The sequence below is a fragment of the Oncorhynchus clarkii genome, chromosome 27 (genome assembly GCF_045791955.1).
Source record: "Oncorhynchus clarkii lewisi isolate Uvic-CL-2024 chromosome 27, UVic_Ocla_1.0, whole genome shotgun sequence".
Classification (NCBI taxonomy): domain Eukaryota; kingdom Metazoa; phylum Chordata; class Actinopteri; order Salmoniformes; family Salmonidae; genus Oncorhynchus; species Oncorhynchus clarkii.
Window position 1 is genome coordinate 16,797,916 of NC_092173.1, and position 13,032 is coordinate 16,810,947.

Consider the following 13,032-nt stretch of genomic DNA (forward strand, 5'->3'; position numbering starts at 1 on the left):
GCTGGAGCGGAATTAATGGAATGGTATCAAACATATGGTTTCTTTCCAGCCATTATTATGAGCCGTCCTCCCCTCAGCAGCTTCCACTGATAGGGTGCCATTTGGGACACAGTCTTCCTTTTCAACTAACTATGTGTGTCAATATATTGTAAGACGGTATTGATATAATACATGGAATCACCAGGTAAGAAAGACAGCAGAGAGGATATCTTTGAATTGAGATTCTGTAAAAATTTAACTATTTGGGCCATAGATTGTGATTTATCTTTTGGGAAATGTAAAGTATATGTACAGTGTAGAATATGAGACTATTCCAGTGCAGTTTGAGTGAGAGACTCCAATGTTGTCCACCTCAGGCCCCTATAACCAAATGTTGTCCACCCCAGGCCCCTATAATTAAATGTTGTCCACCCCAGGCCCCTATAATTAAATGTTGTCCACCCCAGGCCCCTATAATTAAATGTTGTCCTACCCAGGCCCCTATAACTAAATGTTGTCCACCTCAGGCCCCTATAACTAAATTTTGTCCTACCCAGACCCCTATAACTAAATGTTGTCCTACCCAGGCCCCTATAACTAAATGTTGTCCACCTCAGGCCCCTATAACTAAATGTTGTCCACCTCAGGTCCTGTATAACTAAATGCTATCTTCCATAGGCCTGTCTATGTCCTGGATAATAAGATGTGGTTGGAGGAGATTCCAGAGGAGAGGAAGTGTAAAGCTACTAAGAACCGTAAAGCCTGCAACATGCTCAAGGACTTCATGGTATATTACGAGCTCAACCAGTGTTCAATCTAAACCACGGCTTCCCTTCAGTGAACGTCCAGATATAAATAAATTATATAGAACAGACATGTTTTTCTGCCATTGAGAATAGGGAAATATGTTGGCTCTATGCAACACATTTCTATCTGAAACGTTTCAGAAAGTTGTGCCTCCTGAATGTCACCTGACCTAGGATAACAGTCCTGGGAATCAACAGAGAGACTGTGATTCAGAGAAGGATATATTTTTTTGTATAGAGGAAAGCAGAAAGCACACTCAGTATCTCCATAAACCATGTGCTTTTATTACCCGTGCATATTCACAGAGAAAGAAGATTGAGAGACATATTGTTGAAACAAAGTTAGACTGTGATGTGTCTAATACTCCTTAATAAAATAGCCTCTGATTGGCTACAATCTGTCTGGCTGCTGTTTGACTTCATGACGTCAGAGGTTATAGGGACTCTGTTGTGTTGTTACAGTGATGAAAACCAGGGGGTGTTCCACTGTAGCTCGTCAAATGCTAATGTTTCCCTCAGGACAATAGTTATAAGTTGGTAATGAACTTTTATAACCCGGTAATGAAATGCTATAACCTGATAAGGCAATGAAACATAGCTCTAGTCCTTTAACACACACTGAAGCTGTGAAACATTCACACTGTGGTTTCAGCTTCTGAAGACCAACTATATAAACGGTAATTCTGTTGACTGTGTTTATTTAAGATTGAAAACCATAAGTTAGTCAAATCTAATGTAGTTTTGCATGTTCAATAACACTAAGTAATATAATCATGGGTACGTACTGGTTTTCAATATGTACTCCAACTTTTGTCATATTACAAAACCAACAATTTTTTGGCAAATCAAATCTTACAAATTCTAAATCTGCACTGTTTGTTCGACTCTGAAAAATCCCCTCAAGTGGTTAGGTTTTTTTTCTGTATATTGAGACAAATGACAAAGGCGTGAATTTCAAAAAAATACAAATAAAACAAATTAGAAAAATAATTTGTAAATGCTGAGCTAGTGTATAAAATAAATGACCAATTCCATTTTTCATTTTTGTACTTATAATAATTGTGCTGCTCACATATGACATCTCTTCTCCGGCTGAACTCCTGTTTTAAAAAGCACACTTTAGGACAGCTGCCATACTTAGTTAGAAACGCTGGAATGCTAGACTGCTGTTCTCGGAATAACCAAAAGATATGTTTTAAAATCAATGCACAGATAAAGCTGCATAATGATCCATTACACAGTTATGCATACAAAGTACATACAGCAAATCAATGCACAGATGGTGATGACCTTTTATATGTGAGATGGCTTTAGATTAAGTCAGTTTGTTCTTAGATAACTGAGAAATAAATTGTTTCAAAAGCTTTTGCGTTGGTTGGTTTCACTGTAAGCACATCGTTCATTGCACTTATGGAGAAGAAACAACTGATGAGTTCATAAACTCCACTGTTATGTCATCCTGTCTGAGCTGACAAGGTAAAGATACAACTTCATGCATTGGGACCAGCTCCTTCACAACATGGCTCTATTATACGTCAATCTATCACTGATCTGAACGTCGTGTAGGTCTCATATCAGTTACAGTATATACACACTTCATACCTCCTCATAGTTTTACATCAATGACCGAACAAAGAGGTAAATAGACTCTACACACATAGGCAGCATCCCAAATGGCACCCTATTCCCTACGTAGTGCACTGGTCAAAAGTAGTGCACTACATAAGGAATAGGGTGCCATTTGGGACAAAGTAAACTCCATAACACACCACATGGAGGAGTAAACGGGGGTTATATGGTTACTTCATGATGTTGGGGGGGTTCAGAGAACACTAACTGGATGATGTGGAAATCAAAGGGACAGCTATGGGAAAGATCATTGCACCTGTATATTATGTATAGTACATTGGTTTGTGTCGTTGCTCAGTGATAGCACATGTGCTCTGACCTGGGGGCAAAAATACATACATTAGATCAAATGCTTTCCAATACTTCAAGTGCTGCACTTGATTTCGTTTGCCTGAAACAGTCCCAAAAGTGCAAACTCAAATAAATAGATAAATCAAGCACATCTCAAATACTTTCAAGTATTTGACCTATTTTTGGGACCCAAGTCAGGCTGTGGTTGGTTTGTCTGTCTGGCCTGGATCTGGGGTACATCCCAAATGGCACCTTATTCCCTACATAGTGCACTACTTTTGACCAGAGCCCTGTGGGTTTATTGTAATAAGTAGTGCACTATGAAGGGAATAGGGGGCCATTTGGGACGTACCCTGGTAGTGGTAGGCCTGCAACAGACTGTCCCTAAAGCAATGGCTACTGCAAGTAGCGGTAAACCTTGAAGCAGTGGTTCCCAGAATCAGCCACAGCCACGTGTCCATCAGAGGTGAGAGACAGGCCCTGTGGACCATAGAGAGGGTCTGCTGTGGTGTTGATGTAGGATAGGAACGACCCGGAACTATCAAACACCTGCAAGATAATACAAGGTCAGGGTCAGGGTCAGCTGTACTCATAAGTTACATTACTTTTGATCTAACGCAAAAGGGCAAACCAAAAATAATGACAGGCTGCTTGTTGATCTTGTCATCAAGATCATCAATAACTGACCTGTATTCTGCTGTTCCCCCAGTCGGCAACGATGATGTTCCCGTTGGCGTCCACGGCAACGCCCGTCGGGGCGTTGAACTGTCCGTTCCCCTCGCCATGGGAACCAAACTTAAACAGGAACTCCCCGTCTGCACTGTACACCTATTAGGGAAGGAATTCAAACTGTTCAGAAGTAGTGTGTCCGAACCTCCATCCTAGCTCATGTCCACAGGCAGGTTCAACCCTAACTCTAACCTCAACCCTAGCTCATGTCCACAGGCAGGTTCAACCCTAACTCTAACCTCAACCCTAGCTCATGTCCACAGGCAGGTTCAACCCTAACTCTAACCTCAACCCTAGCTCATGTCCACAGGCAGGTTCAACCCTAACTCTAACCTCAACCCGAGCTCATGTCCACAGGCAGATTCAACTCTAACCTCAACCCGAGCTCATGTCCACAGCCAGGTTCAACCCTAATTCTAACTTCAACCCTAGCTCATGTCCTGTCGTGGAAATTTCCTCTATTTACCAAATAATGAGCGCAAACCACACACAAGTCAGAGTTAGTTATCAAAGTCCATCTTTAATTATATCAGCTCTATCACAATCCTGTGACTCTCAGGCAATTCAGTGTCTAACCATGAATTCTCTGAGAGACCCTTCTACATTTCCAATGAGGTCCTTTATAGCAAAGACACACACAGGACAAGACAGCATCGGCATAATTCATCGTTCAGCTTTGTCTCCTTTCTCAAACTCAGAACCATAAACCAATCCTCCATATCAACAGGCATATATCAAATTGTCATTAAGATACAACCAACTCTAAATACAACCAATCCTGGACAAACTCACGGAGAGGATAGAATGATTCCAGACACTGCCATCCTCCTTTCCCCGATGGGAAAAGTAGGGAGTGAACTGGCACACAAACACAGTGGAGCAAAAGATATGTTTACACATGATGACCCCTTGACCTCTCCCCTCTCTGCGGCCCATGCAACTTAGTCTTGACATAGAACAGATAACTGCAACCCTGCCACAGTATTATACAACAATAACATTCTTGATGAGAAGTAATTTACAAACATATGATGAATATAAAACATCTTACATATTTTACAAACAAATTCTGATTATTCCACGACAGTCCACAGCCAGGTTCAACCCTAACTCTAACCTCAACCCTAGCTCATGTCCAAATCCATGTTCAAACTAACTCTAACCTCAACCCTAGCTCATGTCCAAACCCATGTTCAAACTAACTCTAACCTCAACCCTAGCTCATGTCCAAATCCATGTTCAACCCTAACTCTAACCTCGTCCACATCCCTAGCTTCATGTCCAAATCCCTAGCGTCATGTCCACATCCACTAACCCTAGCCTCAAGCACAACCTTAAACCACAACCCTAACCCTAACCTAAACAGTTCAGAGGTAGTCTACTACGCACATCCAACATTGACTATAACAGAGTTTGTGGATTTCTACTCCTTTCATTTGAAATGATTCAAACTGACATCAGATAGCCAACAGTGGAAGTGGGACATTTTCCTGTGGCACAGTGACGTACAGTAACTACAGGATGCCAGTGAGGGAGTGACACAAAGCTGCCACAACAGAACACTCAAGGCCTGAAGTCAAAGCAGTTTAAACCAACCTGATACGACAACAGTAACACACACACACAGAAAGAGAGAATAGTGAGATGTACCTTCACCGAATGATTGTGGAAGTCTGTTACCACAATCTCATTTTTGTTGTTGATCGCCACAAAGTGGGGACCTAGGGTAGGGTAGGGGAGGGAGGAAGGGAGGGAGAGAGGAAGCGATAGGGAGAGGGAAGAGAGGAGGCGGAGAGAAGATGAGTCATCAACATAACAGTGCAGTAGAGGAAGTTCCAGACTATTTTAGGACATTGTACACAACAGGACTGTGGAAACACTAGCCACAAAGGGAAACACCAAGCAATGTACAACGTAAGACATGGCAATGGGCAGTTGTATCATGAAGAGACTGCTATAGAATACATCAATACTTACTGAACGCAGGGCCAGATTTACTCAGCTTTGGTTCCAGTGAAATGTTTGTACCACTTTTTTCTAAAAAATAAAAAGGTCAAAGTCAGAGATGAGATTGAAATGAGTGACAGGTTTCTCCATGTAGCTAGTGGAGCCATATCATTGGAAGATTATAGAAATGGAAGAGAATCACATTGACCAAAGAGTGAAAAGAAGGAGAATACAAGATTCTACCCCAAGTACCTGCAAACTGTCTGAGGTGCAAATCAAAGAGACAGCTATGGGAAAGCTCAGTGCATATAATGTATAGAACATTGGTTTGTGTCGTTGCTCAGTGCATATAATGTATAGAACATTGGTTTGTGTCGTTGCTCAGTGCATATAATGTATAGAACATTGGTTTGTGTCGTTGCTCAGTGCATATAATGTATAGAACATTGGTTTGTGTCGTTGCTCAGTGCATATAATGTATAGTACATTGGTTTGTGTCGTTGCTCAGTGCATATAATGTATAGAACATTGGTTTGTGTCGTTGCTCAGTGCATATAATGTATAGTACATTGGTTTGTGTCGTTGCTCAGTGCATATAATGTATAGAACATTGGTTTGTGTCGTTGCTCAGTGCATATAATGTATAGTACATTGGTTTGTGTCGTTGCTCAGTGCATATCATGTATAGAACATTGGTTTGTGTCGTTGCTCAGTGCATATAATGTATAGTACATTGGTTTGTGTCGTTGCTCAGTGCATATAATGTATAGAACATTGGTTTGTGTCGTTGCTCAGTGCATATAATGTATAGTACATTGGTTTGTGTCGTTGCTCAGTGCATATAATGTATAGTACATTGGTTTGTGTCGTTGCTCAGTGCATATAATGTATAGTACATTGGTTTGTGTCGTTGCTCAGTGCATATAATGTATAGTACATTGGTTTGTGTCGTTGCTCAGTGCATATAATGTATAGTACATTGGTTTGTGTCGTTGCTCAGTGCATATAATGTATAGTACATTGGTTTGTGTCGTTGCTCAGTGCTAGCTGTGCCCAGACCTGGTACAAATACAGTATACTGTACATGTCAAATACTTGCACAGGAATTGTTCCAAAACTGCAAACCCACAGACAGATCAAGTAAGGAGTGTCTCCCCTACCTGTGAACTGTCTGTCTGACGTCCCCCTGGCTCCAAACTTGGTGACCAGCTTCCCATTGGCCTGGAAGATGAACACGCAGCAGGCCTTGTTGTCCACGGTGATGATGTGTCCGTTCCTGTCCACCGCCACGCCCTTAGGGCCCATCAGACGACCCGCACCGATCTTACTCTGTCAGGGAGCGAGGGAGAAAACGGAGGGTCAGAGGGATGGACAGGGAGAGATGTGAGGAGTCTGATCTGAGGAGCAGCTATGGGAAAGCTCAGTGCATCGTTATGTATAGAACATACAAGGAGATGGGATATAGTAGAGACTGTTTAATGTTGAGGTTTCAGCTCGAGGTCTTTCTCAAGACCAGTCTCCTAGAGTGACCTGATGACCTCTCACCTTGAACTTTCCGTCGGAGGAGAAGATGCTGACCCAGCGGTTGTCGTAGTCGGCCACGATGATGTCACCGTTCATATCCACTGTGACCCCAGTGGGGCGCTGCAGTTGCCCCGGCGACCGACCCCTGACCCCAAACCTCAGCTTGAATGCCCCATCGTTTGAGAACACCTGGATAAGAATAGCGCAACAACAACACTCAGAAACAGATTTGGATTTGAGATAATCTTTTTCTAAAAGGGACAATAAGGAACAATGTGGCATTTGAGATTTGCCCTGAAATATGTGTTTGACCTGTGATACTATGATTGAAAGTTTAGCCTTAACTTAATACATTTTCTGCTTTGCATCCATTCATGTTTACACTCATTCCACTCTGCACACTGTCACTTATACACATGGTTACCTTTCTATCACTGGTTGTATGGCTGTAGTCTCACCTGTATACACTAGTTGTATGGCTGTAGTCTCACCTGTATACACTGGTTGTATGGCTGTAGTCTCACCTGTATGCACTGGTTGTATGGCTGTAGTCTCACCTGTATACACTGGTTGTATGGCTGTAGTCTCACCTGTATACACTGGTTGTATGGCTGTAGTCTCACCTGTATACACTGGTTGTATGGCTGTAGTCTCACCTGTATGCACTGGTTGTATGGCTGTAGTCTCACCTGTATACACTGGTTGTATGGCTGTAGTCTCACCTGTATACACTGGTTGTAGTCTCACCTGTATACACTGGTTGTTGCTGTCAGCCACTACGATGCGTCCGTTGCTGGAGGTGGAGATTCCCTGGAGGTTTGTAAACTCTGCTTTATCTCTCCCTCTGGTTCCTGTCAAATACACACATCCAATAAGAATGAGTCAAACCATCACACATCCAGTAAGAACACAGTCTGTGTCCATGGGCCCAAGGGCTAAATAGCAGAGTCACGAGTTATCACAGAGACCTCAAAAGATCTTCATCAGTAAGATTGCTGAGGGCAGTGAAACAAAGTGTGAGTATTTCCCACAGCATTGTCTGTACCCTGCAGCCTGCACTTTGAGATAACTAAGAGAGCTATTATCCAACTTGATCGTGATATGTGGTGGTCTTACTTTAGTCTTACTGTACCAACTTCAGTTGCATGCACTGCCTCTGGATACAAGAGTAAAATAACAAGTCAAATGTGAATGTATTCATCAGTAATAGTGCTTTAAAAAAATGATAGGAGCATTGAACCAATGTGTTGTATTCCCTTCTTTCCCCATGGCCTGTTTTTTAACTGATTATCAAAGAGCGTAGCAAAGAAAGCTGTTTTTAAAATGTGTTTACTTGCAATATGACTTGTCTTACCGACTTTAGTTAAATCCACTTCTTTTAAGTCAAAAGATAATCACCTAAATGACTAAAAAGTTAATATGAGCATCTGTACCACAGTTAGACCAATATTAAACAGGGATTACATGTCTCTATGATCTGCACCTACCGACTCTGTAGATGAGTTCATCCTCGATGGGGTTCTCCTTCTTCTTGGTGGTGCTGTACATACTGGAGGGTCTCCTCACAGCCTTCTGTCTGATGTGGCCCCCTGTCCCACTAGGACTCTTCACCCTCCTCTTCACATCGTCTGGAGACTGCAGGACGTCCGAGGGCTTGACCGCACGCAGCCGGAACGGACTGCCCCTCACCGGCTGGTCGTACAGGAGGAGAGAGAAGGAGAACTCCCCCTCAGAGCGCATGGTATAGCCCACCTGCAGAATATTATGGAACAGAACCTTATCAGGCACCTCCAGGGGAATATAGTCCTAGACAGTCCTGCTGTATACAAAGTAAACACTGTACATTAAACAATTGACACAATACATTCAGTTGATGTCGGAAGTTTACATACACCTTAGCCAAATACATTTAACCTCAGTTTCTCACAATTCCTGACATTTAATCCTAGTAAAAATCCCTGTTTTAGGTCAGTTACGATCACCACTTTATTTTAAGAATGTGAAATGTCAGAATAATAGTAGAGAGAATGATTTATTTCAGCTTTTATTTCCTTCATCACATTCCCAGTGGGTCAAAAGTTTACATACACTCAATTAGTATTTCGTAGCATTGCCTTTAAATTGTTTAACTTGGGTCAAACGTTTCAGGTAGCCTTCCACAAGCTTCCCACAATAATTTGGGTGAATTTTGGCCCATTCCTCCTGACAGAGCTGGTGGAACTGAGTCAGGTTTGTAAGGCCTCCTTGCTCACACACGCTTTTTCAGTTCTGCCCACAAATGTTCTATGGGATTGAGGTCAGGGCTTTGTGGTGGCCACTGCAATACTTTGTTGTCCTTAAGCCATTTTGCCACAACTTTGGGGGTATGCTTGGGGTCATTGTCCATTTGGAAGACCCATTTGCGAACAAGCTTTAACTTCCTGACTGATGTCTTGAGATTCAATATATCCACATAATTGTCCTTCCTCATGATGACATCTATTTTGTGAAGTGCACCAGTCCCTCCTGCAGCAAAGCACCTTCACAACATGAAACATGAAGCCACCCCGTGCTTCACGGTTGGGATGGTGTTCTTCGGCTCGCAAGCCTCCCCCTTTTTCCTCCAAACATAACGATGGTCATTATGGCCAAACGGTTCCATTTTTGTTTCATCAGACCAGAGGATATTTCTCCAAAAAGTACAATCTTTGTCCCCATGTGCAGTTGCAAACCGTAGTCTGGCTTTGTTATGGTGATTTTGGAGCAGTGGCTTCTTCCTTGCTGAGTGGCGTTTCAGGTTATTTCGATATAGGACTCGTTTTACTGTGGATATAGATACTTCTGTACCTGTTTCCTCCAGCATCTTCACAAGGTCCTTTGCTGTTGTTCTGGGATCGATGTGCACTTTTAACTTTTGCCCTCCTTCCTGAAATGTATGACGACTGCGTGGTCCCATGGTGTTTATACTTGCGTACTATTGTTTGTACAGATGAGCGTGGTACTTTCAGGCATTTGGAAATTGCTCCCAAGGATGAACCAGACTTGTGGTCTACAATTGTTTTTCTGATGTCTTGGCTGATTTATTTTGATTTTCCCATGATGTCAAGCAAAGAGGCACTGAGTTTGAAGGTAGGCCTTGAAATACATCCACAGGTACACCTCCAATTGACTCAAATGATGTAAATTAGTCTATCAGAAGCTTCTAAAGCCATGACATCATTTTTTTGATTTTTTTTGTGATACAGTGAATTATAAGTGAAATAATCTGTCTGTAAACAATTGCTGGAAAAATGACTTGTGTCATGCAGAAAGTAGATGTCCTAAACGACTTGCCAAAACTAGACATTTGTGGAGTGGTTGAAAAATTAGTTAATGACTACAACCTAAGTGTATGTAAACTTCTGACTTCAACTGTACGTTACATACATTAACACAATACATATATTGCAAGTTAGATGTCATACACAAAGTACAATTATCCTCACCTCATACGTCCCATTCTTATTATCCACCACCTCTGTCTCCGTGGTTACCGCCCCGTCCATCGACACGATCTCGGCCCGCAGCGCCGCGTTGCCCGTCTTCACCAGCTCACTGTCCTTGTCCTTGGTCGTCACGGTGACGGTGGTGTGCTGGCTAACCAGGGCGTGGCGTAGTCCCTCTCCCGTGGCGACGGAGGTGTGGCCTACGGCTCCTGTGGTGATGAGCACACCCAGATTCTGGATGGAACGACGAAGACCCTCTGTCTCCACCTGGCAGTCAAGATGGCTGTTCTCATGGGGCTGGGAGGGGGCAAGGGAAGGCTTGTTACGTTTAACCAGCACCCCTATGGCTTCGTCCCGAATGGCAACCTATTCCCTATATAGTGCACTACATTTGACCGAGGCCCATTTGGGACATATACAATGATGATATAGGCATGGAAATATGTGAAACAAACAAACGTGTCCACAAACCTGTTCTGGGTAGGTGTGTCGGGCCAGGGCGCTGACCCTCTCCCCCATCTGTTTCTGGACCAGCAGAACCTCTGTAGCACTGCCATGGCTCAGAGCCTGCTCCGTAAAACTACTGCAGCTCTGGATGTTGTCCTTACCCTGCAGGAGAGAGGAGAGCTGGGCCTGGAGCACCTACAGACAGAGAGAAGAGGAGAGATGCTAAGAGAGGGAGGAGAGGAAGGAGGGATAGTTGAAGACAGGGAGGAGAGGAGAGAGAGAGAGAGAATGGTAGGTAGGTAGTCAGAAACAGAGTGAAGAGAAAGGGAGAAAAAGAGGTAAGACCGTGAGAGAAAGAGAGTCGAGAGATAGTCATTCACAGAAGCAAGAGAGAGACAGACCATCAATGTGTCCCAAATGACCCCCTATTCCTTATACAGTGCCCTACCTTTGATCAGGTCCTGGTCAAAAGTAGTGCACTAAATAGGAAATAGGGTGTTATTTGGAACAGCAGACCTAATCCGGTTGCAGGTACCTTCTGCTTGGTGCAGCAGATGTTCTCCAGGTCAGTGATGAGGGTGGTCTTTCTGAGGTGTAGCGCCCTCTCTAGCTCCTCAAAGGTACTGCTGATCTCTGTCACCGCCTCGTTCTTCCTGTCAGTCAGCTGCTTGGAGATCTCCCCTACCAGCTCTATAGCAGCCCTCAGCTGGGGCAGCCTGGGACAGGAAGAGGAAACAGTATACTGTCACAACTTCACAGTCAGATCAAGTAACCAACGGGCATGAACAGAGGAACTGACTAAATGTGTGTGCAATTTCCATCGATCTTCAGTCCTCCATTAGAAGCTGAAACCTAGAGACTGGAAAACTGCACTCTGGTACTTTGTCTCATTGCACTTACCAGACTTATCCAGTGTGTACACACGCAGTGGTCAATGAACTCAGAATAGGGCTTTAACAACCCTAAAACCGTCCATCATTACAGTCAGAGCAGTATAGACCGGTTTACCATCCAGTACCTGTTGCGTATGGCATCCAGCTGGGTCTTCAGGGCTGCTTTCTGTTGCTCCAAGACATCTCTCAGAGGGACAGTCACATGTTCCCTGTGCTCTCCTTCAGTACACTCCAAACACATGGCAGTCTCACACGACTCGCAGTAGAACTCCATCACCTGCAGGGGGTGGAGGGGAGCAACACACAGCACAGCTCAACACACATGATGACTCACCACAGACCAGGCAGGTTCATACAGTGACAAGGTCAAACATGGATACATTTACTCAATGTTTAGGGGCTTGTAATTGGTGTGAATCCACAATTGTGAACAATACGCTCACTTCAATAAAAAACTGGCAAGGTCGGCCCTCAGACATTCTTCCTTCAACTCAGATACGTACTGATTTAGCTAGTCCATGGCGCATATCGACTAAGCGTCTCATAGTAGGAGTGATGATCTAGGATCAGTTTGGCCTTTTAGATCATAATGAATCAGATTATATGGACAGATTCTAGATCAGCCCTCCAGCTCTGAAATGTTTTGTGGATACAGGTACTGATCTAAAATCAGTTGTGTTCACTAACAGTCAGCGACGCCAATGTGTCATCAATTAGATGCCAGACCTTTCCCACTTTGTTGGGGCAGCAGAGGGATAATAGAAGCCTACCTTGCCCTCGTGGTTGGGGCAGGAGAGCGGCTGGCAGGCGGCAGCAGCACTGACTGACTCCAGCACACTGCAGGCCTCTGGAGGAGAACACTCTGGGTCCCTCTGCAGCACCTCCATCAGGTTGGTTATGAAGAAGTTGTTCTGCAGCGCGGCCACGCCCTTCTCTGGCAGGATGGACGTCTGACGACACACGGGACACGATAGTGTCAGGGACTGAGGGGGGATGTAGTTCTGTAGGCATCTGGAAAAGACAGGAGAACAACAGGGATGGCTTGTTATAAACCATGTCAAGTTAATGGTGCTCATCACATTTAGACAAATGTCAACCCTTTCACCAATTGGCACCAATACAAAGGGTCAAGTCAAGGAGCTTACAACATTGCTGCAGCCCTCTCCAGAAGATGATGTGAACAGAACAGACAGGGCAGAGGACAGAGCAGATGTCAGTGAGCTGTGTCTGGCAATATGGAGAGCAGAGTGCTGATGAGAGCATTCCTGTCAAGTGAGAGTAGCAGGGGTGGAAAGAGCTGCTAGCTGGCAGCTCCACTGTGGA

The 13,032-nt window shown here is 43.9% G+C and overlaps 2 protein-coding genes across 3 annotated transcripts in view; one reads left to right on the top strand and one right to left on the bottom strand.

Annotated features, from left to right (window-relative positions):
- The window catches only part of LOC139385455 (complement C4-B-like), a 28,457-nt gene extending 27,273 nt beyond the window's left edge, over nucleotides 1–1,184 (top strand). The window contains exon 40 of the mRNA XM_071130509.1: nucleotides 658–1,184. Coding sequence (XP_070986610.1) covers nucleotides 658–799 — 142 coding nt within the window. The 3' untranslated portion in view covers nucleotides 800–1,184. The remainder of the gene's footprint in view (nucleotides 1–657) is intronic.
- The window catches only part of LOC139385456 (tripartite motif-containing protein 3-like), a 38,589-nt gene continuing 26,607 nt past the window's right edge, over nucleotides 1,051–13,032 (bottom strand). For both annotated transcript variants that reach the window (XM_071130510.1, XM_071130511.1), the window contains 13 exons: nucleotides 12,480–12,720; nucleotides 11,835–11,986; nucleotides 11,352–11,532; nucleotides 10,841–11,011; nucleotides 10,370–10,666; nucleotides 8,393–8,657; nucleotides 7,653–7,756; nucleotides 6,927–7,094; nucleotides 6,542–6,710; nucleotides 5,412–5,471; nucleotides 5,085–5,155; nucleotides 3,393–3,533; nucleotides 1,051–3,254 (listed from right to left, as the gene is read on the bottom strand). In XM_071130510.1, coding sequence (XP_070986611.1) covers nucleotides 3,102–3,254; nucleotides 3,393–3,533; nucleotides 5,085–5,155; nucleotides 5,412–5,471; nucleotides 6,542–6,710; nucleotides 6,927–7,094; nucleotides 7,653–7,756; nucleotides 8,393–8,657; nucleotides 10,370–10,666; nucleotides 10,841–11,011; nucleotides 11,352–11,532; nucleotides 11,835–11,986; nucleotides 12,480–12,720 — 2,173 coding nt within the window. In that variant the 3' untranslated portion in view covers nucleotides 1,051–3,101. The remainder of the gene's footprint in view (nucleotides 3,255–3,392; nucleotides 3,534–5,084; nucleotides 5,156–5,411; nucleotides 5,472–6,541; nucleotides 6,711–6,926; nucleotides 7,095–7,652; nucleotides 7,757–8,392; nucleotides 8,658–10,369; nucleotides 10,667–10,840; nucleotides 11,012–11,351; nucleotides 11,533–11,834; nucleotides 11,987–12,479; nucleotides 12,721–13,032) is intronic.